This window comes from Cornus florida, unplaced genomic scaffold (genome assembly GCF_030987335.1).
Source record: "Cornus florida cultivar Cherokee Brave unplaced genomic scaffold, ASM3098733v1 CherokeeBrave_3.0.0_Hap2_Chr06, whole genome shotgun sequence".
Taxonomy (NCBI): Eukaryota; Viridiplantae; Streptophyta; class Magnoliopsida; order Cornales; family Cornaceae; genus Cornus; species Cornus florida.
The window spans coordinates 73,961,792-73,986,675 of record NW_026775576.1 but is presented as its reverse complement, the minus strand read 5'-3'; the positions used below and the strand labels follow the sequence as shown (position 1 = coordinate 73,986,675).

At 33.5% G+C, this 24,884-nt stretch overlaps 2 protein-coding genes and 1 non-coding gene across 7 annotated transcripts; all 3 read right to left on the bottom strand.

The window, feature by feature from the left end:
* Nucleotides 1-4,956: 4,956 nt before the first annotated feature.
* LOC132315536 (small nucleolar RNA snoR143) lies at nucleotides 4,957-5,108 on the bottom strand. Its single transcript, XR_009483719.1, has one exon. It is a non-coding gene; the product is annotated as a small nucleolar RNA snoR143 (small nucleolar RNA).
* Nucleotides 5,109-6,915: 1,807 nt separating this feature from the next.
* On the bottom strand, nucleotides 6,916-14,127 carry LOC132312065 (factor of DNA methylation 5-like). Of its 3 annotated transcripts, none has more exons than XM_059810300.1 (9): nucleotides 13,407-14,127; nucleotides 12,041-12,232; nucleotides 11,718-11,909; nucleotides 11,398-11,589; nucleotides 11,077-11,268; nucleotides 9,266-9,402; nucleotides 8,410-8,604; nucleotides 8,063-8,266; nucleotides 6,916-7,488 (listed from the first exon to the last, which is right to left on the bottom strand). In XM_059810300.1, the coding sequence occupies exons 1-9, from the start codon at nucleotides 13,558-13,560 to the stop codon at nucleotides 7,249-7,251; spliced, it is 1,698 nt and encodes a 565-aa protein (XP_059666283.1). In that variant the 5' UTR covers nucleotides 13,561-14,127; the 3' UTR covers nucleotides 6,916-7,248. The 3 variants fall into 3 exon arrangements, with proteins under 3 accessions (XP_059666283.1, XP_059666284.1, XP_059666287.1); XM_059810301.1 differs by having other exon boundaries at nucleotides 6,916-7,482; XM_059810304.1 differs by lacking the exon at nucleotides 6,916-7,488 and adding an exon at nucleotides 7,506-7,775.
* A 1,178-nt stretch (nucleotides 14,128-15,305) lies between these two features.
* LOC132312063 (protein INVOLVED IN DE NOVO 2-like) lies at nucleotides 15,306-24,141 on the bottom strand. 3 transcript variants are annotated; one of them, XM_059810299.1, is made up of 7 exons: nucleotides 23,906-24,141; nucleotides 19,694-20,632; nucleotides 19,037-19,218; nucleotides 17,797-17,886; nucleotides 17,409-17,696; nucleotides 16,681-16,890; nucleotides 15,306-15,847 (listed from the first exon to the last, which is right to left on the bottom strand). In XM_059810299.1, the coding sequence occupies exons 2-7, from the start codon at nucleotides 20,610-20,612 to the stop codon at nucleotides 15,611-15,613; spliced, it is 1,926 nt and encodes a 641-aa protein (XP_059666282.1). In that variant the 5' UTR covers nucleotides 20,613-20,632; nucleotides 23,906-24,141; the 3' UTR covers nucleotides 15,306-15,610. The 3 variants fall into 3 exon arrangements, with proteins under 3 accessions (XP_059666282.1, XP_059666280.1, XP_059666281.1); XM_059810297.1 differs by lacking the exon at nucleotides 23,906-24,141 and adding an exon at nucleotides 23,001-23,593; XM_059810298.1 differs by lacking the exon at nucleotides 23,906-24,141 and adding an exon at nucleotides 23,306-23,593.
* Nucleotides 24,142-24,884: the final 743 nt, after the last annotated feature.

Here is a 24,884-nt window from a genome sequence, read left to right as displayed (position 1 = left end):
ATATATATATACTTGTGGATGCATGGTTGAATTGCCAATATATAAATAAATATACTTGTGGAGGCATGGTTGAATTACCAATGTATAAATAAATATACTTAAAGGAGGCATGGTTAAATTGTCAATATATAAATAAATATATTTATAATGACATGGTTGATTTGCCAAAGCGTAATTAAATTGTTATGCGTTAGATGATTAAAATTTTATCTATGGTTATTGTATGTATAGGTTAGATTATGATTAGATATTCTTAAATTAGAATAATCTAGTAATTATATGTTAATATATTATTTTATGTATATTAATAAAATAATATTGGTGGATACATGAATAATTTGTCAAAGCATAATTATTGGATATGTGATTTAAATAATTAAATCATTATTGGGTTATGGATTAATTATATTATTCTTTTAATTATAATTTATTATCTAACTGATTAAATAATTGTTTAGGTTGGAATCAAGGTTTAAGAGACTTTTCTTTAAAAGAAATGGTAGATTGGTTTAGGAATAATTATTATTTAATCATTATTAATGGTTTTGGAACTAATGAACCTAGTAATATATGTGATTGTTATACTGTATATAATTAATTATATATATGTATAATAAAGATAAAAGACTTTATTAGAATTGGCTTTGGTCAGAGATGATCTTTTTATTGGTTTTCAGAGGCCTTGTAGAGAGAGTTTGCTCGTGAGTCTAACCCACGATTTATTTTTCAGGTTATTAGAAGGTCCAAGTCTCAAGGTTAAGGATCCGTAGTTGGAGGACTTATCAATTCTTTCTATTTTATTTCAAAGTAGGATATTATTACTTCAGTATTTATTGATGAATTTTTGGATAGTGGATTTTGGTTAAGGGGTCCTTGAGTTACGAGATTCCCTAGTTGTAACCATTGGAGAATTATTAATGAAAATTATTATTTATTAGTTTTTTTCAGCGTATTATTTATTATTTATTTCATTTTGTAATCTGTGCTTGTTTGAAATATTTTAATTATTTTGATATCCCCTTATTTTGTGCGCGGACTTGATCAATTCGTATTATGAAATTGGGAGTATCACAGTTTGTTTTGTTATCCGTGATAACATATTCATGGGTTTGCTGTAGAGTGTTCTGCTATTACAAACAGCGCCGATGATGTCGACGAAGACCTGACCCAATCCCCCATATTCGCTCGAATGTTCACCGCCGAACTCAGTTCCTTCGCCGCCCTCAATTGTAGTTGTCCCACCCTTGTAACTTCCTTATTTTCGACTTAACCCACGAAACCTCCTCTGTAATTCCTTCAAATTTGATCGAACAGAGACAAAGTTGAAGACTCGAAGTGACGATCAAATTTATGCTTGGATCTCCATCTACCATGGCGGGGATGGTGTTTTTGAATTAATGAAATTAGGGTTTGTGATTGAAGAGTTGGAAGAATAGTTGAATTGCAAAACTGATGCAAATTGCTACTCCTCCTCCTTTCTTTCTCTCTATCAGTATTTTTTTTCCTCTTTGGCCTCCAACTCCTGTGATAACAGGTGGAAAATCATTCAACAAGGGTAAGGGCTAAACGGTAATTTCATTTTTCAGTTAACAGCTGCTTGACGGTTGGTGAATGAGTGCAACAAAATGATAATTTAGGGAGTTTTACTTACTTCAGGGTTTTTTTTTTTTTTTTTTGGCAATTGGGTCATAGTACAGGGGGGTTTAGTGCACTTAACCCTTTTATTATTATTATTATTATTATTATTTTGGGGTTTGGCATTGTAATTAATTGGTGGTGAGGGGTGAAGGTCTGCTAATGATGAATGAACAGAGAAAATAAATCGGCTATGTAACTGAGTTGCAGAGGGTTTCTGGGCTTTATCACAGATCTATTTCTTTATTTATTATTATTATTTTTTAAAAGTAAACAAAACTAAAATAGTCGAGAACAATAATCAAGAACACAACTCAGTTCACAACACTTAAGCTAAATTGAAATTGGTTGTGGGGGTGGTTGTGGATGGTGGTGGTGGGTTGAATTTGGTTGTGGGTGTGATAGGGTGTTGGGGTGTGTGTGTAAGAAAGGGGATGAAGCCTAATTTAGGGGTGGTTGGGCTCTTGGTGGTGATAGTGGTGGTATTTGGGTGTGATAGTTGTGAAGTGATCCAAACACATAGTTGAGGGTCATTTTGGTTAATTCATATGAAATTATAAAGTTAATGTAATTAATTTTGAAGTTAAAGGGTAAATATATACTTTCATCACGTTAGGGGTGTTTTTGTTTAGTTTAGCAAATTTGGGGGGTATCACTTTTCAAAATTAGCCTAAGTTATATCTACTTGTCTTTTAGGCAAATCTGAGGGGGTGTCACTGCAATTTATCCTTAAAAAATAATAATAATTTAATTTAATTTTTAATTTTTATTTTTATGTTGTGGCGGTGGTTATGGTGGTATAATAATTATTATATATAAACTATATATATGTATAAAAGAGATGAAGATGTTAGTTTGATCCATTAAATTTAGTTAGGAAATTAAATTTGTAACATGTAGTTTCATATGGTTTAAGAGGTCTAGAGGGAGTATTAATGCACAATTTTGAAACCTCAGGGAGTGTTAATGTAAAAAAAGCCATTGATCGTCCGCTGAGTGGTCTCGACCAAAACCTCAAGGGGGTGTCAGTGCAATTTAACCCCCCTTCTCCCCCGGCCCCCCCCCCCCCCCCCCCAAGGGCGGCCACACCCACATCATTTGCTTATTATATAGGGTAAAATAGAGTTGGGGAATATCTGGCCTTTTTTTTTTTGTAATAATATACTAACCAATATGGAATTTTTAAGTAATTCTAATAAATAGTATTCAAGAAGATTTTTTTTGTTAATATTAAAATAGAATAAAATTATTATCTTAAAGTGTTTATTTCAATAATTGTCACAGACGATAATAAAAAGTGATTTACAAATTTATTTTTTCTCTCTTTATCTTTTTGCCCCTGTATGTTTGTATCATTGTTGCAAAAATACATATAAGAGAGTAAAAGATGTCGAAGATTAGAGGACCAAAAGAAACAAGAGATGACACGAATGTTCTAAATGAAGATTTATTGGAGGATAATTTTGAAAACCCTATTTCACACCGAGGAAAGACAACTAGAATTAATAAATGGTACTTTTCTTCTAGTATTTTTAATGTGAAATTTGCTTATTTTCGAAGCACAAATACTTGTATACGAGAGTGATGTACCCTTATTAAATACGTGTTGGATATCAATACTCTTCGAATACTTATTCAATATTTTTTAAACGTATTCATAATTTTAAAATTTATATTTTAATTTATAACACGTATCTAATACTTCGACTACGTATTTAAGATTTCTCTGATAGTTCATAACACATTTTTAACAAGTAACTCTTATAACATTAATAGTATATCATAATTAATAAGAAAAATTCAAAATGTATTAGGTTATGACTAAGATGCTTGTTTTATGTGTTGTGAAAGGAAGTGTCATGTGCATTTATATTTATAATATTACAGAAAATTGATTAATATATATATATATATATATATATATATATATATACTATTATCATATCGTATCGGATTTACACCCGTATCCACACAGGTGGTTCCTAGCTTCTGTGCTACAGAAGCAAAGGCATGAATGAAAGTAAATGGTCCCTTGGGCTCTAGTATGATTTACTAAATTGCCTTTTAAAACTTGGAGCATGTTTATGGAAAATATTACAAGATAATTCTTCAAATTAAAGCTTAATTTGCGGTCCAATTGGATATAATATCTCCTCTGTTTCACTAGTTTTTTTTTTTTTAATGTCTCATGGTAGCAAGAACAGTCTGTTATGTCAGTAATCTTACAATCAGACCTGAGGTGTTTTAATGCAGTTTGCTGCGTCATTGGTGGTGGGATGAACAATATGATTTGAAAAAGGAAAATATATATTTAGTTTAGTTTTCTGAAAAAAAGAATGTTTAGAAAATTTTCTGTAAAACTCAAATTATCTATTTATTTTAAAAAAATTTAATAAAAGAAAATTTAATAATTTATTATTATTTAATCTTGTAAATTTTTTTTTATCTTAATTAATATATCAATATAATTATTTTAAAAAATTAATTTTAATTATCATTAAGAAAATAATTATTTAATTACTTTGTTGAATATTAATTTTAAATTAAATTTTAGCATTTTTACTATTATTAATCAAAAGTCATAAAATCAATTTTGATAAAAATTACAGTTAATTTTGACATTTTATAAATTATTTACGATTTTCTAAGTTTTATGCACGATTTTAAGGCCCAAATGTCTTTTATAATTCTCTACGCTTACACTCGCTATTTACCATTTTCATGGGAGATGAAAAGTTTAATTTAAGGACAATATTATCCTTTTAAATTATTATAGTGTGCGTGCGTGTATATATATATATTAATACAGACACCATATAACCTACGCTTTTTTTTTTTTTTTTAATTGTCTAGCTACTCATCTCTCTTTAACAAATTAACTAAAATTCAAATTACACAATTTTACTTCAATTAAAATTCAATTCCATAATTCTACCTCAATTAAAATTTATAAAAAAAATCCATATTTAAAAAAATATACATTTATAAATATCGAATCCATGCATCATCCACGGTGCACTCAGTATTTGTGAATGTGTATGAATTAAAAATGTAATCTGATCAATTTGTTATCGGAAAGCAATTTATATATAAGATAATTGGAATTTGGATCATCGATAAATAATTTGATTTCTCTGTCAATCTTATGGCAAACTAAGCATGATATAATTCAGATTCAAACATTAAAAAGAACAAAATAAATACGAAATTTGGGGATTAGTCATGATAATTTATACAATAATCTTCAAAATAAAATAAATGGTTTTGCAGGGTTTTTCTATGCTAAAATCTCCAGTTCAAAAAAACAAATAAAAAAAAATGAAATATGAGATGGAATCAGTAGACAAACTGAACGAAAAACAATTCATCTGTGGATACCATCCCTACGGTTGTCTGGCCGCTGCCTGATTTTCCTTGAATCTGTTACCAAACAGAGCCAATTTCTTAGCTCCATCTGGTACAAATTCAAGGAGTATCAGGCTTTCTCTGTATGCACAGTTGTTATATAGAGAGACAACAAAACATCTCTCTACAATTAACACAACAAATGCAAATACAACACAAACCCAAATACACAAACCATACAAATAATAAAAAAATCTATGTCGTATCATTTGGGGTATTAATGGAGGCTCATATCAAGTGTAATTTTTTTAAAGGTCTGTCATTGTGGAGGAAAAAAACCCTAATCGAAAGAGAATAGAGTGAGAAGAGAGAGGAAAAAAGAAGACAGATTTGGTGATTTCAGACGCCAAAGCCTTCCTCTTTTGTGTAAAAGGGGGCGGCATCTTAAGTCACTGAATCCTTGATTTCTTCTTCTTCTTCATCGTCTTCTCTCACTACCCACCAAAATCGAATGAGCTCTCTCTCTCTTTAGAGAGAGAAAACCACCCACTCAAGCCTCTCTCTTTCTAATCATAGCCTCCATGACAGGTTGACATTCATAGAAGATCATCACTGTCAAAGAGTGAAACAAGTCCGGGAAGAAAGAGGAGTTGGGGTTTTGGGTATTGCGGCTATCTACTGGAGGACTCGTCGCTTGAAAGCCATTAGGTATGCGCTTATATATATACACATTATGTGTGTGTGTGTGTGTGGGCGATGGGATCGTGGGAGTATTAGGGTTTCCAACTTTATTTTTATTTTTATTTTATTTTTGGACCCATTATACTTAAGCCCAACAGACTTATCATCGGATCCGGACAGGGTAGTAATTGGGTAAGTCCAACAGACTAATTATTAATTTGTTAGAGGCGTCTTGACCCACATCAGATCCGAACTGACAACTAATCGGATATATATGGGTTACGTGCTAGAAGTAATCAGATATATATATAAATTAAGTGTTAGCCTTAGTTACACTAATCAAAATGACTAGCCTTTTCCTGATTGTATCCTGAAATGGCTAGATGCCTACCAGGGATTTGGGACCCAATGCCTCGGTTGGTCATGTGGGCTTAGAGCATCTTTAATGCAAAATGCTATTTTTTTTTATACCAAAGTTATATTTTAAAAGGAGCTATAGTGTCAAAATGCTATATTGAAACGGCACCGTATGACAAAAAAGAAATGTCTCAAAATTTGTTGAGAGCTATTATACATGATAATACTTTTGACAATCTCAAAATATGAGAGGTCTTTTAAGAGCTAATTAAAGTGTATTATTTTCATCCACCTACTATATTTTAATTCTAAAAGACTCTTTAAGAGGGCATTGGAGATGCTCTTAAGTATCATTTTCCTTTATTTTTTCATACTATGGGAAAAGTCACTTCAGACTATTAATGGTTGGGATCACAAATAAAAAAAAATAAAGGCCTCATTTTTGAGAGTTTTGAATCAAGGACCTAAGAAGCCAATTTAAACTTTGGATGGTTTACAAAATCCAACAATTGCTTACAAATCACATGCATCATTTAAGTTCAGACCTCATCTTTGATGAGTCTCGAACCAAAGTTAACCTTAAAGCCCTTGGTAGTTGAGCTATCACGGGTAGATTTGCATGCATTTTGTCCTCACTTAAATCCTTCAACTCTCTTGTAGAGAAGTAAAAAAGTAATATTTATGGGCCAAAACTTCAACAAATGAAAAGGAACTTTAATTGTCATTTCAAAGCTTGGCTTTGTGACTCTTACCATTATCAGTAATATGCTAGGAAAGTATCTTTCAGTAATCATATTGAGAACCTATAAATCTCTAGAGGAATCATATGTTATCTGTATTTCATAAACTTCAAATCATATGAATTAGCATGTTAACTAAGTCAAAAACCACCTTTTTTTTTGGTAAGTAGAGTTAGATCTATAAACAAGCCCCAAGGCCAAGATTACACTGTACAAGGGGCATACCCCAGGAGAGTACAATCCCTATAACTCCATTTCCTACTCTGTCAAAACGATCAAAAGACTAGTCCCTATAGACAAGAACAGGACTCAAAAAACAGGAGAGCTTCCAAAGGAACTTCAGTAAGAGCCAAAACATCATTGATAAAGTCTCCTTGTTGAAATACAACCATACTTAATCTGTGTGAGGCTCAGTATAAGAAAGTAGTTCATCAAGTCTTAAAATGCTCCCCTTTTTTATTTATTTATTTATTTATTATTATTATAGTTTTTAGTATAATCTTGTACGTTTACAAGTCTTCCGTTGTTTGATGATGTACTGAATTGCCTCTTTCAAACTAGCTTTTCGTCCCTCCTTAAAGTTCCAAATTTCGGGAACTACATACCTTCCACTTGGATTGTATTCATTCAACTCCAGCAATGCATTGGCAACAACCTTGTATGCTTCCTCACCCCATTCCTTTCTCAACTCTTTCAACTTATCATCATCTTCATCTATAGTTTCCTGCACCTAACAGCATTCATAAATCCGCATAGAATGATTCGAGTAATTTAGTTATGCAATCATCACTGTATGATATGTGTATTATAAAGAGGTATGACCATAAAATTTCCATATATATATATATTTTTGGCATCTAAATGGACTCACTCAAAGTCCAAGACAATTCACTCTTCATTGAGTCCTATACCATCTTTATTAGTACACGACTAAACAGGACCATCGAAGAAAATAGAAGCTATCTTCACAACTGATGGATTCATTCACGGCGATGGCTCTCTCTTTCTGCATTCCCCCTATTAATCACAGATTTCTATGTTCAAATGGCATATATGAGAAATAATCCATTCATTTTAATGGGACATCCAAGACACACATTCTTTTTTTTTTTTTCAAAATAAATAGAAGATAATATTTTTACTTCTTTTTTTGATAAGAAATAATATTTTCACTTCTTAGAACCAGAATCTTTTCACTGTCTATTCTCATTCCTTGAAGCAAAACATCTACCAAATCTAAGTTCAATCAGTGATAGCTTTCTTTATAAAGATTCAATGTGCGGATGGGAGGTATTCAAACATACCTGCTGTTTCTGATCAATTTTGAACGGGTACCAGTTTGAATCTTTCAAATTCTCTTGCCACTGGGAACATAGTTTAGCAGATTCCTCCTCCCAGCCTCCGCCAGGGAACTTTGCCAAGCACACATCTCGAAACGGCTGCAGATCAAGTTCCCCCATTCTTTTAATTCCAAGTATGGATCTTTTGCTTCGCTTACCATGCAAACTCTGGGTGGCAAAAAATGAGGCCAAATTCCAAATGAGAAACAATTTGCAGTCGTTAGATATAATTTAGAATTCAATTTTCTAGCATAACAAAAGCTATGGTCATCTATTAAATAAAAATTCAGCTAAAATGAGTCAAGTCATACATTTATCAGTTCTTTGCGGACTTCTTGAAGCTCAATGTTGCTCGTGTGCTCTCTAACTATCAGAGTTCTGTTAAGGCTTTCCAAATCTCTCATATCATCTGTTTTGTCCTCTAGTTCTTTTCTCAAAGCCTTGATCTGGATACCAGAACTATCACTACATTCTGAAGGGTTTTGATCTTTCAAATTTCCTTCCAACTGCATCAACTATACAAATTTTATGCAAGCTTAAATAATAACAGAAAAGATCTGCATTCAAATTCAAAGCAATACAATAATAGGATGTAATAAAAAAGGTCCTAAAAAATATGAAATTTGAGCATTTAACAAGCATAATATTGCTTGCCCAGCTTACTTATAAGCCCATGATAGCGTTTAGGCCAAAAGACGGACTTTGATAAGTGCGCTAGCTTAGCTGATCACGTCCGCACACATATGGTTGTTGACCATTATATTAGGAAGCTAGTATGCTAGTATTTTGACACGTTGATACATGTTAAAAGAAGCCAAACAGTAACTTTAATAGGTGTTAAACTCCTAGCTCTGTCACTGTAAGTCATCTTGTATCATTATGGAACATCTCTTTTTCTTTTACCGGGTAGGTGTATTATACTGGAATACTTCTAGATTTTCATAAATAAGTTTATCTCTATAAATTTTGAACTCATGTTCGTTCTTGTAACACAACCATAAATTTGTAATTTTCCTTAATACGATTTGGACAAGAGATGTGAACAAGTTGCATACGTGTGAGTCTCAGACAGGTCCAAACAGCTTAATCCAAATCTGCCCTTTTCATGATTATAAGTGATAAAGGGGAAGCCCAAGGGATATTTTAATGGAAGACAAGTACACTTACCTTTGTTCTCTCCGGGTCATTATGGTGCTCGTGCTCTCCCAATTCTTTGGTTCGATTCTCAAATGCTATCACTAGAGATTGGAAGTCTTGCTTCAGCTTTTCATATCCTACTTTGAGGCTTTGTAATTCACTCAATCCTGTTTTAATATGAAATAAGAACTTGGAAAGTAAATATCTGGCAAATATAAATGATCTGTTATATGTTTATGCTAGTTAACTGTACACTTGTCAAGTGTCAACTACATAAACTAAAAAATCAAAGAAAGCAACAAATAACATGAGAAGAAAAGAATGAACCAATTTAGAGGCATGATTGATAAGCATGCCTTACTGGGAAAAAAAAAATTGATTGAGGAGCATGTAAGGTGAGAGACTAAATAGATGTCTAATTACAGGAGCACCTCATATGTCAACTTGATCCCATAGGCATATGATTACTCTTGGGTCCTCAAATTTTTAGTATAGAAACGGAGAGTACAATAGCAACTTAATAACAAAAATAAATGATGTCAACTTAACCAAAGTATCATTTATATATATATATATATATATATATATATATCTTGTTAAAAATAAGTACTCTTTAAGCCTGTTCAGAATGATGTAATGCTGATGTCTCGCAAAGAACTTCACAAACTTCTTTTTGAAGCTTGAATTGTACCCATGGCAATATTTACAGAGACTATGAAATAGAAAGGAATGAAAGGTTTTACAAAGTAGTTTTTTTTTTCCTTTGTTTTTGTAAAAATAGAGAACTTCATTAAAATAGATACATATGCACACAGAAGCATAAATGGTAGTGTCCAGAATTGAGTATGCTTTTAGTTACAGGGACATCTTTTCACTGATATATATAAAAATAAAAAATCACCTCTAGCACGAGAAAGTCAGATCTTTGGCCAATTTTCTTCCTAAAAATCTAGGAACAAAATTTGCTTCGAACTTCTTAAAAATTGGCTTTTCAAAGCGAAACTAAGCTGGATAACCAAAATGAAAGTAAAGTGATCAATGGATATTCATGAAATGGCAACATGTGAGACTCATATGAACTATCTTCTGGACATTATTCTTCCATGTTCTATAGTCGGCTTAGTCTTTTGTTTGAGTAGCATTACTTATTAAAGGCTTTGTCCATACATACTTGTGTATGCCAAATGATAAAGATCCATGTAGTGTTGTTTCGAAATCCATTTACGTTTTTAAAACCGGAAAAGCAAGAGTAATATGATAAAACACCTTTAGCAGGGCCTATGAAGGACTAGTTTTCAGACATTTTTCAGAAAGCAGATCAATTTTTTCCTTCAGAAACAAAAGCCATTTAACAACTGAAAATGACATATCCACAAATGTTTTTACTATTTCCGTTTCAGAAGTGACAAGTACTCATGACGCATCCCCAAGGCCTAAATCAAATGGGTCCTTGGATTTTAGATGTGCTTATAATTAATTTGATCATGTCACAGTGACCAAGAGATATTGGGCAGGTCAATTTTTTAGGGAATAACTTATTAGGACGATGACACTTGAGCTACATAACTGTCTATATTTGAATAAAATAATTGACTAGACATTCCATTAAACTACAACTTCTAAATCCAAAATTCATAATTTTTCTTGATTTGTCAGGAAGTAAAATGAAAACTTACTATCTAATTTTGTAGTCTATTCAGAAAGTCAGATCCTATACCTCCATCTTTCAAGCGTTATAAATCATTATTTGAGTAAATAGATTAACTAAAACACAATTAGCCTTTGATGGTAAAATTTACGGGATACAAATAAATACTATGATATAAAAAGATGTGACATACGTTCAATGTATGCTTCTATTAGCATATCTTTCTCCTCCACCTTATGCTCCATCTGCAATAGCTTCTCATTTTTCTTCTCCAGGTCACTACTGTGCTCATGCTCAAGTTCTTTGACTCGCTGCTCAAATTTTTCCTTTTGAAGCTCAAAGTCATGCTTCAACTTCTCATGTTCTGATTTTAAGCTTCCACTTTCTAACATTGTTAGGAAGCAAGCATTTTAAGTCATTATATGAATAAATACATTAAATAAAACGCAATTAGCCTTTGGTACTACAATTTATGCATACAAAATAAATACTCATCTAAAAAAATGTGGTGTACCTTCAATGCATGCTTTGATTAGCATATCTTTCTCCTCCGTCTTATGCTCCAACCACAATAGCAATTCATTTTTCTTCTCCAGGTCACTATAGTGCAAATGCTCAAGATCTTTGACTTGCTGCTCGAATTCTTCCTTTTGAAGCTCAAAGTCATGCTTCAATTTCTCATGTTCTGATTTTAAGCTTCCACTTTCTACCATTGTTAGGAAGCGAGCATTTTAAATCATTATATGAATAAATACATTAAATAAAACACAATTAGCCTTTGGTACTACAATTTATGCATAAATAAATACTATCATCTAAAAAAATGTGGCATACCTTTAATGCATGCTTTGATCAGCATATCTTTCTCCTCCATCTTATGCTCCAACCACAATAGCAATTCATTTTTCTTCTCCAGGTCAGTATAGTGCAAATGCTCAAGTTCTTTGACTTGCTGCTCGAATTCTTCCTTTTGAAGCTCAAAGTCATGCTTCAACTTCTCATGTTCTGATTTTAAGCTTCCACTTTCTACCAGTGTTAGGAAGCAAGCATTTTAAATCATTATATGAATAAATACATTAAATAAAACACAATTAGCCTTTGGTACTACAATTTATGCATACAAAATAAATACTATCATCTAAAAAAATGTGGCATACCTTCAATGCATGCTTTGATTAGCATATCTTTCTCCTCCATCTTATGCTCCAACCACAATAGCAATTCATTTTTCTTCTCCAGGTCAGTATAGTGCAAATGCTCAAGTTCTTTGACTTGCTGCTCGAATTCTTCCTTTTGAAGCTCAAAGTCGTGCTTCAACTTCTCATTTTCTGATTTTAAGCTTTCACTTTCTACAATTTCGAGGAAACAAGTCAAGTGGAATAGAAAATTAAAAAGAACTGACAAACTAACAAGACATAAAAGGTATAGATCCATTTTTACAGGTGCTAGCGATGAACATGTATTATGAAAAGCAGAGCTACCAGATTGAATACATCCTGAAGCAACTTATTACTAAGAGACAAACAAAACTATAATTTTGATCCGAACATGCAGTGTTTGGGATTTAATATGCTTTTACAAAAAGGTCGTATTTTCAATGTCCAAAAGAAGTTCAATTGTAGCATGCTGAAATCTGAACTCTGCTACAAACCTCTCAGAGGCTTAGTTCCTCCTTGTACATGTAAAGTAATTAGCTCCCTAGAAACAATCTCCCACCACAATCCTCTTAAACTTCTGTGTGTAAAACAACTAGGACTGTAGTAACAGCCACCCGTATCTTCTCTAAGCTGCAACTCTCTAAACTAAAATTGTAGTTTTATCAAATTTAAAAAGCAGGGTGCAAATGAGGGCCTTTGTGAGCTCTAAAACCTCTAATTTTTTATTTTTTTATTTTTTCATGAATGATGATTTGAACCCTCAACTTGTCTTTAACACCCTAATTCACAGACCTCCATGTCAACCCGAACCTAAACCATCATCTTCTACATTACAACTAGTAAAATTAAGAATGACAAATTTAGGGTTTGTTTGGCAACTATTTCTGTTTTGTGATTTCAATTTCATACAAAGCAGAAGCAATGTTTTTGTTGTGCTATGATTTATTACAAAACAAAAACATGTTTGGTAACAATTTGTTGCACAATGTTTCCCAAAAAATTTATAAAAAGAAAGAAAGAAAAAAAAAGAAAGATGTTTGGATGTCTGTATAAAATATGGCATTTACACATAATATTGGATGTTTTAAAAGAATCTTGTTCAACTATAGCAAGCAAAAACAAGTTAAAACATATTTTTCTAGCTTCCAAATTTGGGCCTTTTTTCTGAAGCAGATTCGATACTGTGCAGAATGCAATAAATGTTATGAAACATGTTTTTGCCATTTGTTTGTGTTGTTAAACGATTTGGCAACGAAATCACAAAGCAAATTAAGGGTTGCCAAACAGGCCCTTAGCTAAGCCCTTCACACCAAATGTTTATATGAAAAAGAAGCACTACTATTTTCACGTAGATAATGACATATACCTTGAGCATACGATTCAATCAGTCTATCTTTCTCCTCAATCTTGCACTCCTTGAGGAACAACTGTCCATTCTTGACATCAACCTCCTTATGTAGCCTAACAACAAGTTTTCGCGCTTTTTGTAACTCCTCCTTGAAAATGCAATATTCCGCCATTTGAATATAAACAAACTTGAAGTGCCTGCAAAAACATCCAAATATAAAAATTAAAGTGAATTTAACCCATTTTTAATCAACACCTTCCACACATTTCAAGTATCACATGTTCTATAATCAACACCTTCCACACAAGACCATTAACAATGAGCAAAACCCCAAAGCACTTTAAAGATCACATTTTTTAAATAACTATAAACCAAAATTTTTCCCACGAGAAAAAAAAAATGGTCAAGTCAAGGAACAAAAACAACAGATGAAGAAATAAATTAAAAATTATCCCCAAATTTTGAATAAAGACACTGTAATCTAAACAAGCATATATAACTCATTTACAATCAAAACCAGAGATTATCCCTTGCTAAAACAAAACCATTAACAATGAACAAACCCCAAATCGTTTTAAAGACCACATTTTTTAAATAACTAAAAAACAGAATTTTTCCCAAAAAAAAAAAGGTAAACCGAAGCAACAAAAACAAAAGATGAAATAAACTAAAAATTATCCCCAAAATTTGAAGGAAGAAATTGTTATGTAAACATGCATATATATATATATACACACACACCCACACACACACAATTTATATGTATATAGGAACCTGAGGGTGCAATATTTTAACTTTTAAGAGATGAGCTCTGAGACTTGATGGTGGAGTGTAAAATATATATATATATATATATATATGTTGAAAAGCGAACAAGTGTCAAGCGTGAAATGGTTTCAGTGTGATGAATTGAATAGCCGCAGTAGGAGCTACTGCACAACCCAACCATTTGGCTTTGCTAATTGCCAATCATTATGCCTCAAAACTGAACACTGGTCAGTAGTAAGTACTCCCCAACCGTACATATATGGGATGCTCGTTGCATCAACGGCGCTGATAAATTCCTGGTTATTGAGGTGGGCCCCAATAACCAGGCTTTTTAAGAAGGAAAATGGATGTTACTACTAGTTTGTGCTTTTTGGACAGTAGAGACAAGACGAAATAAAGTGAAAGTCAAAATCAGATTGTTCATTCTCCCATAATTTTTATTATCTTCTTAGTTGTTTTATGAAAAAGATGGTTAGAGGTCAACTAAAGAGTTCAATTGTTCAATTCTAGAGAGTATTAAAATTTGTTTAAAATGATCAGTAAAATATATGTTGAATATTAAGGTACGTTACACAATAACTTAATTAAATTAATATCCAGCTTTTTGAATGAATGGTGTCCAATTCTTTCATCCCTTAACTTGTCAGGATAAATAAATAAATAAATAAAAATAAAAAATAAAAAATGCTTTCTAAGAGGCGACTTTAAGAATTTTTTAAAACATCTCATCTTTGCTCTTCTCAGTTTTCTTGTATCGTTTTTCAATAATTACCGTAATGCTGCATGTTTCAATTGAATAACTTGAAAAGTAAAAGCATCCAAATGAAATAATTGCAAAAACAATAAAATTAATATCTCAGCCTTGGTTCCATAAATTATCCAAGTACTGTGGTACCATTCCTTTTTTTCTTTCTTTTTCTTTTTTTTCAGCAAGGCAAATTGAGTATTGTGGTACCTTTGATTCCTCAGTAGCAATAAATAAGAATTATATATATCTGCTTCAGCTTCCAGAATAATAACCATAACGGTTGACGACAAGCAAATGAACATCTTTCAGAATTTCCAATCAATAATATAAAGTTGGTGCATGTTCAACTTTAATCAGACAAATTTGAAGCACAACCACCAAAAGACAAATAATACAAATAATTAAGAAGATGCAAAAATGAATGAATAAATAAAAAAACTACTTACAAAAAGAAACAAAAAAAATTAAGCCATCATGCAAAATACTGTATTTACAATGGATTTGGAAGATGAGACTACACAAGGATTCAAGGAACCATGCCAAAAAAGTTCAGCTGTTTTATCTTAAATATCAGTTCAACCAAATCCTTCAGTGGTTGTTCTATGCATAAGAGCATTTGGCTTGTCAACCATTCTATTTCTATCTAGCTACGTGGAAAACGCATGGACAGAAATCCACTACACAAGGACAAACATTAATCCAACCATCAAGCCGTCCCCCTCCTGCGCTTATATACTTTCCATTGCTTCAGTATGAAGGCAGCTCCTTCCCGCAATGTTGCTTTCCTTCCTTCCAAATGGTTCCACAGCTCCGGGGTTATATACCTTCCACTTGGGTTGTATTCGTTTATCTCCATCAAAGCTGTTCTGACAGCCTTGTACACTTCATCACCGAATTCATTCTTCAGGCCCTTCAATTTTTCATCCTCATCATCTACTACTTCCTGACCAGTAACATCAATCTTTAAGTAAACAATAACATAGTGAATACATAGAATGTTAATGCACAATCAGACATAACGGCATTTGCAGGTCCTATAATGGCAATGAACTTTGGCTACATGACAATAAAACAACCCTACTAACCACTGTCACTTCTGACAATAAAATTAAATTTTATGCATGACCAAAAAGTACAGCATTGTTGGAACTCAATTTTAGCTAATGAGCCATGGAGAACTAAAGTACAGTTCTAGAAGCTACAAATGAAGGCCCAATATGACCACCCAGGATAATTGAACATTGTGAATAAAATGAACAGCTTTCTAGGTGATAGTCTAAAGAATCACTAAACACCATAAATAAATGCAATATCATAACTACTATTTAACAAATCATGCTGGTATAATCATAACTAGCTCTAAAACATGGCATACTTCAATGTGTTGGAATCTCGAGACACACACAAACACAACAGACACAGACATATAGAGAGTATAAGCTATGCCACATTGGCACTTGGTAACATACAGTTGCTTCAGTTTCCAAATTTCACTTATCCTAACATGACGTGCAGGATGGAGAGGATATGACCAGATGGCCTCATGACCTCTACCTCCCAGAGACAATGGAATCCTAACATTTTGTGTTAGTTTATATTTGCACATTAAAGATGGGAGGGGCTGGTTGTATATAATAATTGACCCCTTGCAACCAAGCTGCATACGGATTTACCCTATATTTTACTTCATATTCCTTTAAAATGAAGTTTATGCTAGTCAAACAGCTCAGAGCAAATTTACTATGTGGTTGCCAAGTTTCAGTTTCTTGTGCAGACCTGATGTTTCCCATTGACCTTGATGACTTTAAAGGGGTGCCAATCAGGATCTCGAAGGTACTCCTCCCACAATGAGCATAGTTCCGAAGCTCTCTCCTCTACTTCTACCTCGTTATACTTCCTCTTGCTTGCTTCATGAAAAGGTTTGCTGTCAAGTTCTCCCATCCTCTTAACACCAATATGAGCGTTTTTTGGTACTTCTTTCAAGCCCTATAAAACAAGTTAATTAGATATTCCTCACAAGCTTGAAGACTTTGTCATGTGGTAAAAGAGTATGAAATATCTAAAAAGCAAAATTTATATACTTCTATCACATAGAACATTGGATATCTTGTCATTTTTATGACATAACAACAATGTGAAATCCATAATCGAGTAGAATTTCCCAAATAAAAATAAAAGAAATAATAAAGAGAGGAAAAATCAAATAATTCGACTCATTCCACTAAACTCGCCTTATGGTTCCTACATTTGGACCAAATATATATATATCTCTTCATCCTTTAACATCATTACTAAAATTTGTTACCAAAAGGCCGTATAAATATTCTTTCTGGCTTCTCATTCTATCAAAAATCATTTTAGTTATTCACATCATATATTTGGCAAGATTCAGTAAGATCATCAATATTGGCAGATGGCACCAAAATAGGGGCAGGAAAAGGTAATTAGTAGACTCGGCATTTCAAAATTATAGGAAATAAGAAAGTTAAATTAAAAAGGCTAACATTGATTAATTCTTTCCGAGCTTCCTGAAGTTCATCATTGCTCTTCCGCTCCTTCACTATAAGGGTTTGGTTCAATGCTTCTAAATCATCGAGATCTCCTTCCTTTTCTCTTAAGTTTTCGTGCATTTCCTCAACCTTTTTAAGAACTTCTAGGTCACCATCATCTCCCATGTGCTGCATAACATTTAATGTCCCTCTCAGTCGCTCAATTTCTAGCTCTAGTGCTTGCTTTGCATCCAGTTGTTTTTCCAGTTGGATAATTCTCTTGTGGAGATCCTCCTTTTGCCTCTGAAATCAAAAGTTACAGCCATACCTCGAGTTATCTTACGTTTGACTTGACACAGAAATGTTAAAGGCATTAATCAATGACCAGTATCAATTTACAAACCTTCTGATCTTCTGCCAATTTCAGTACATTTTCATCTGCCTTCTTTTGTTCTATAGCTGCTAACTGAAGCGAACTATTTTTCATGGCATTCTGAGAGAATAACGAAATTCATTTTGTCAAGCATTTCCATTTAACAAAATATTACAGCATACAATCATGACAAATAAAACCAAATACCGCTGCAGAAGCAAATATATGCAACAAAAGTTATTGATGATAAGTTTGTGTTATAAAAAACTGATATTGTTTATGTAGTAGTAGTATTTATGTGTAAAATTACCAACAAAAAACACAAATTAAATAAACTGATATGACGAATAATCTTTTCATATATAAACAATTATGATTGCATTATACAGATGTAACAGAAACCTTATCATAAGGCCTGTGAGGGCCAAGGCAACAACTACCCTGACCAGGATATCCCATTTATCCAACAATGTTAATGAGGATCACGCTGCTATGAACATCCGCATCACTACGATTCTCAACCTTAAATACACATCCAGATCATAATCATCATATATTGATGCCATTGCACCTATCTAACAATGATGCTCGACGGACCAACCTATGACAGGACCAAGTTGTGTGTGTGTATTTGGTTTATGGACATGTGTTGTCTGTGAAACCAGTGTGTGACAAGCAACTCTGTTTGGGGAGTCATGCCCATTCAGTCATAAGTGATAGAAATGTAAATCTACATGCCTCACGGATAAGACACAAAGCTCAAGGATACATTAGTCTATCCCATATTGTAACAGAATTAGAAGAAAGACCTATTTTGCATTGACATCCAATATAAACAACCAATCAATGAAGTGTCTATAAAATAAACCTAGACGGCTAGAACACTACATTTTGAAGGTCTGGGGAAAATTGTTGATTTACCAGTTTTGACTGTGTGTGGTCATATTGGAATTCATTATTGTATAACCTTACAAAGTATTTTCATCTAATTGACACAAGGATCATTACCAATATTTTATTCCATTGTTTTGGTCATTTCATCAGTAATCCAGTACAAAGGGGAGAAAAAAAGGTAAATTTTGTTACTTTTCCACTTGAGAAAACATGTGGATTTCAGGATATCAGTGACTACTAAGTTCCTGGACAATTCATTATTGACAACAAGTGATTTACTTATTCAGTATTTACATCAGTTGCAAAAAGAAAAACAGAAACAAAGACTCGCAATTTTCAACATAAGACTTTCTACAATCAAGCAGAAATGCCACACCTTTTCAATATCTTCAGAGAGTTTTTTTCTTTCATTCTCATTTTGAGCCTCACGCTCTTCCAATTCTTTACTCCGCATCTCTAGCTCTCTCTTTTCGGTTTCCAATTGCAACTTGATTTTTTCATGGTCATTAAAAATCTTCTGGTAATGTTCTCGTGCACTGAACTGAATTTTTCTGATTTCTGGTTAATACAAATAAGCATGTCAAGAAATACTCTGCCCGCAAATAATTGTTAGTTAATAGCATACATACATATATATATAAATAGAGAGAGAGAGAGAGAGAAATTAACGTATTAAATTCAAACAATAAAAGTCTTTTCTTCTTGATACAAACAAGCATGTCAAGAACTATTGTGACCGTAAATAATTGTTAGTTAATAGGCTATATATATATATATATATATATATAAATAGAGAGAGAGAGAGAGAGAGAGAGATTAACGTATTAAATTCAAACAATAAAAGCCTTTTCTTCTTGATAGTTGCAGAGACATAGGCTACTCTCTCTAGGATTCTAACTGTCAACAGAATCAAATGGGCATACCAACTGAATAATGTCATATTTGATCTACCTGCAAGTATACTACATTAGATTTTCTTAACCTACTTCAGGTCAGTAACGAGTAATAAGTTAAGCACTATAACAGCACACACCTTCATTATGGGATTGATGAAGCCTATCCTTCTCCTCGATTAATTTGCCAAGGGAGATTGAAGTCTCAGTGAATTTGCTCTTCATTTCTTCTAAGTGTTTACTCTTGACCTCAATTATGTTTGTCAAGTTAGATAATAGTTTACTTGTCTTCCGAGCCTCTTCAGTCATGATATCAGAAATGGTTCTAAGGTCTCCAATCTTACGAAGGTGTTCTCCAGTAATACCGTTAGACTTATAGTCATCAGCACGAGCAACCCAACCATAGAGATCAGATCCTTTGTCAGTGGTAGCCTGCCAGTCCTTTTTTCCATGATGATCTGCTTCGTAGGCCTTCTCAAATGACATGGCATTGCTGAACCCAGACCAGTCCTTATTAAATTCCACGATGGCACTTCCTGAGTGGCCTCGATAATTCCACAGAGATTGGACTCTTATGGGATTGAAGCCTCTCTTTATCAACTGGTCCCTCAGCTTAGAGCCACTTTCCCCAACAGAGCGCCCATCCTTACACTCTGTTGGAAGATTAACAACGATTCCAGTCCATGGCCACACAAACATCTCATCAAGGTCACAATCTGCAAGGGGATCAGTCTCAGCCACAGGTTCTGATGGACCAGCAGCAACCACTAGATCCTTCTCTAAGTATTTCGCCAATGCTAAATGATTTGCTTTATCTCTTGCACTTCTCTTTTGTGAACTAGACTCGCCAACCCCACTAGCATGCTGTAAGAGTTCCTTGTATGGGTAATCTTGCTTTCCTTTTTTTGGACAATAAGGGCAAGTGAATGTCTTGTCTGATGTTTTAACATTGTTGCTTCCACTCTTCAGCTCTTCATAAGATTTAATTTCATACTCCTCAATTTCAGATTCACTTATATCAGTGTCCTCTCCTGAGCTATGATCTGTATAACTTCCCATCAAATTTGCAAAAAGGAAACCTGGAAAGTGACATAACACACAATACAACAAATTTAAGACAACAGTTTTGAGTGTAAGCATTTCACAAGTCAAAAGGAAATTTGAATTAAGTAACATATTCCAAAGAGAGAACTGGAAAATTAACACTCTAAAAATATATTTTATAACTTAATAATCTTTATACATTCATAATTTTTTAGGAACCAACTTCATTCTGTGGTGAAAATTTAACAATTTTAATTAGTTAATGATTTTTGAAAAATTTCTGTCAATCTATTACAGAAAAGAAGAAAAATACATATGAATGTGTTGCATATGCATATATATTATATAAGAACTATAAGTAACGGTATCTTATTACTGATCAAGAATGAGATTAGGAGCTTTCTTATATTTCAAACTAGATATAAATAGAGACTTCCAAGAATGACTGATCTGAGTAAAAATTGTAATACACTTTTTTTTCTTCATATAAAAGTTCACAACTTTAGATGTGTGCATGTTCTATTCTCAAGCTGAAAATATTTTTGAGACAATTTTCCAAAATAAAATCAGGGTTGTGGGCAATAAACACTCTTATAGTATGCATATAGGGTATATAACCCCCTATAGGTTCTTAAGAGTCCCTAAACTTTACTATTGGTGCAAACAAGGGCCTGTTATCAGTGGAGAGATTAGAAGACTAAAGCGCCCTTATGTAATTGAAAAAAAAAGGTGAAAAACTAAGTGAGTGTAAAAAGACTAAAGTGCCCCTATGGGTTTGCAAAATGAGAGGGAAATGTGATTTATATATAAAATGGTATAAAGGGCATTTTGGGGAGAGCAAAAGAGTGTTTTAGGAATTTTATAACTTAAAATAGTCATGTACAACAACGTTGCGTTCGTTTTTGGGAAGATCTTTGGTGTGGGGATCAGCCTTTATGTCGTACATTTCCTAGACTATACAGTATTGCAGTTGATAAACATGCCATCGTAGCTGACTGTTATCGGCTTGATAATAGTGGGATTATGTGGAATGTTCATTTTCGGCGTTCATTTCAGGACTGGGAGTTTGACAATTTGACATGGATTCCCTCTTCTCACGGTCGCTTTGAAGTAAGATCCTTATTCTTATATTTGTCTAATTTTGTATCCTATGATTTCCCATGGAAGACCATATGGCGCTCTATGGCTCCTACTAGGGTGACATTCTTTGTATGGACCGCTGTTTGGGGTAAGATTCTGACGATCGATAATTTGAGGAAAAGGGGAAATTGTTTTGTTAATCGATGTTGCCTATGCAAGCAGGACGGGGAGTCAATTGATCATCTCCTAATGCATTGCTCTGTAGCGCACGATTGCTGGAATCTTATTTTTGGCCTGTTTGGCATATGTTGGGTAATGGCACGTCCTACTAAGGAGTTGATTCATGCCTTGAGAGGTTGCCGTGTGAGTAGGAGTGTTCGTAATTATTGGAGATCTGTCCCACATTGTGTTTGGTGGTGTAGTTGGAAGGAGAGAAATAGTAGAATGTTTGAAGGGAAGGAGTCGTCTACAGCGACACTGAAACTTTTTATTATTCGTTCTCTCTTTAGTTATGTGAAGATGAGTTTTTGTTCCTCTTCTGATGACTTAATTACTTTTTTAGATTCTTTGGGGCCTTAGACCCCACTTTCTCTAATGTTTCTGGGACGCGTCTTCTATTGAACGTCTTTTTTAATTCATTATTACTTATCAAAAAAACAAAAAAAAAAAAAATAGTCATGTACAACGCACATTACTTCTTCTTCTTTTTTTGATAAGTAAACAACGCACATTACTTTTGACGGAATATAGACATTAAGCCCTTCTTTGCCACATTTTTCAAACTTAACGGATTTGTATACCCAAAATAAAGGATATGAGTGTTATATGCCCAAAATGTAAACATTAGGGGTATTTTTCTCACTCAACCCTAAAAATTATAAAGAAAACTAATAATCAATATTTCTATTAATTAAAGATTACTGGTCTCCGAAGATCATTAACTATTAGAAGGTTAAATCTATAAATAAGGACAAAGAAAAATGAATCGTACTTCAAAATTCCAAAATGATCATGCTCTGGCATTGTCTTTCAATCAAGAGAACAATAAACTGAAAAAATAAATAAATAAAACAAAGAAAAATGAACCGTAACTGTGCTTGCTCCACAAACAGAAATCATGCAATATCTAGCATTTTAAACAAAATTAAATATATTTTCAAAGTTCAATAGATGACCTCAAACTGTAATAAACAGTGCAAGTGTGAGTAAGACTACAATATCATGAGTCTGTACTTAACAAAATTTTCTGTTTGGTAAGTCAGAAAATGCAGAAGAGAAAAAAGAAATATAAAGCTTCATATATCAGAAATTATTGGTTTATACCCGGAAAAACAGAGACCCTGCACTGATCACAACAAATCGACTAGTTGGGTGATCATAATTTTTTTTTCCTGAAGCCGCAACAGTGGAACAGATATTCAGATTCGCAATTGCTTTTCTATTCCACCATTTTCTCAGCAGCCAAACTGAGGGTAAAAACACAATCGAACACTCCAAATGCAACTCCCGCGAGTTCAAGTGATGAGAACACAATAATGCATGGCTTGAAAGAACTCGAATGCATGTGCAAAAGGGGATAAAACGTGTGACATATACATAAACAACTACATGAGAGAGATATTACATACTTCTAATTAGATGCAAACACGCTGACTGAACAGATATTCAGATTGCAAGTCGCTTTCTTTTCCACCATTTTCTCAGCTACCAAACTGAGGGTAAAAACATAATCGAACCTTGAAATTGTGCCGGCTGAGAAAATGGTGGAATAGAATAGCAAAAACACCTGACAGAGAGTGGTTACGTCCAAATTGATGGATTGCTTGCTTTTACTCAGAAATGACGGCCGTAAAAAACCCTAGTGGTAGAAATTTTGTTTTGTGATCGATACATTCCACGCTCGAACTTACCAGAAACGACAATTAACTTTTGACAGTGCGTTTGGTTACACGGCAAACGGGAAAGAAAAAGTGCAAATGAGCCGAGCCGAGCCGAGCCGAGCCGAGCCGAGCCGAGCCGAGCATGCCAAAGTTCGGCTCGGGTCGTCAAAAACAGAAGGGTGCTCGGGCGAACTTGGTATTGTCATGCTAGGGCTCGGCTCGTTTGGCCAAACACATCCATCTCATTTTCGTGTGTTTATATATATCTTATCCTTAGATAAATATACAATACCAGATTTATAAATAAATCCATGTATATATAAATAAATCCATGTATATAGTTCAGACCTTGACTTTATAAGCTAAGTGACTTCAGACCTTGTTCATCGATCTTCTCTTTCTGTCTCCATTGCAATTGCTGACCATCTCCTCACAAATCACGACTAATGAAGATGTAGCGTGGATTAGCTACACCAGAGGAAGAGAGATGAAAAATGAGATATGAGCTTGGGAACGAAGCGTGGCGGCAAGAATGAGATAAGTTAGGACCGAGAGATTGGGGATGCAATGTGCCGGCAAGAATGATATAAGTTAGGGCTAACATTATGATATGGGCTTAAGTATAATTTTAATGGATAATTATTTATACTGACTAAGAATAAATCAAATAAAATTTTACTAAACGAACTTGTTCGTGATCTTGTTGAGCTTAGTCCGAACTCATTAACGAGTCCAAAAACTGAGCTCAAGTTCAACTTGTTTGTTTAACGAGCAAGCCCGAATCAAGCAATGAACTGTTCATGAAGTCGACTCGGACTCGGGCTCGACTCAGACTTAAGCTGAGTCGAGCCTAAATAGCACTATTCATTTGCAGGCCTACTTATCTACGAGAGATGTGATAATTATATCTTAGTTCATATTTTAACCTAATTTATATACATTATGTTATATATATATTTAAATTTGTGATCAATTGTTTGTTCCTTTAGGGCCTGTGTAGTAACATGAATGATTCCTGATTTTAACTGTCAATTCTTAAAATTGAGAATCAAAAGTAAAAATTATGTTTAATAAAATATTTTTACTTTTTAATTTTAAGAAAGTACTTTCTATTTTTGTGAAGGGAAGGGAAAGTGAGAATCCGGTGCTTTCTCTAATTTATCTACTGTTCACATAAATTACTTCCTTCACTTCACTGTAGCATTATTAATAAAATAAAAAAACTTTCTAAAATCAACACCCATCTCTACCCGGCGGCCGCAAACCATCTTTTTCTGCTCTTCTTCTCTCTACCACCACAAACCGCCACCGCCGATGATGGAGTTGG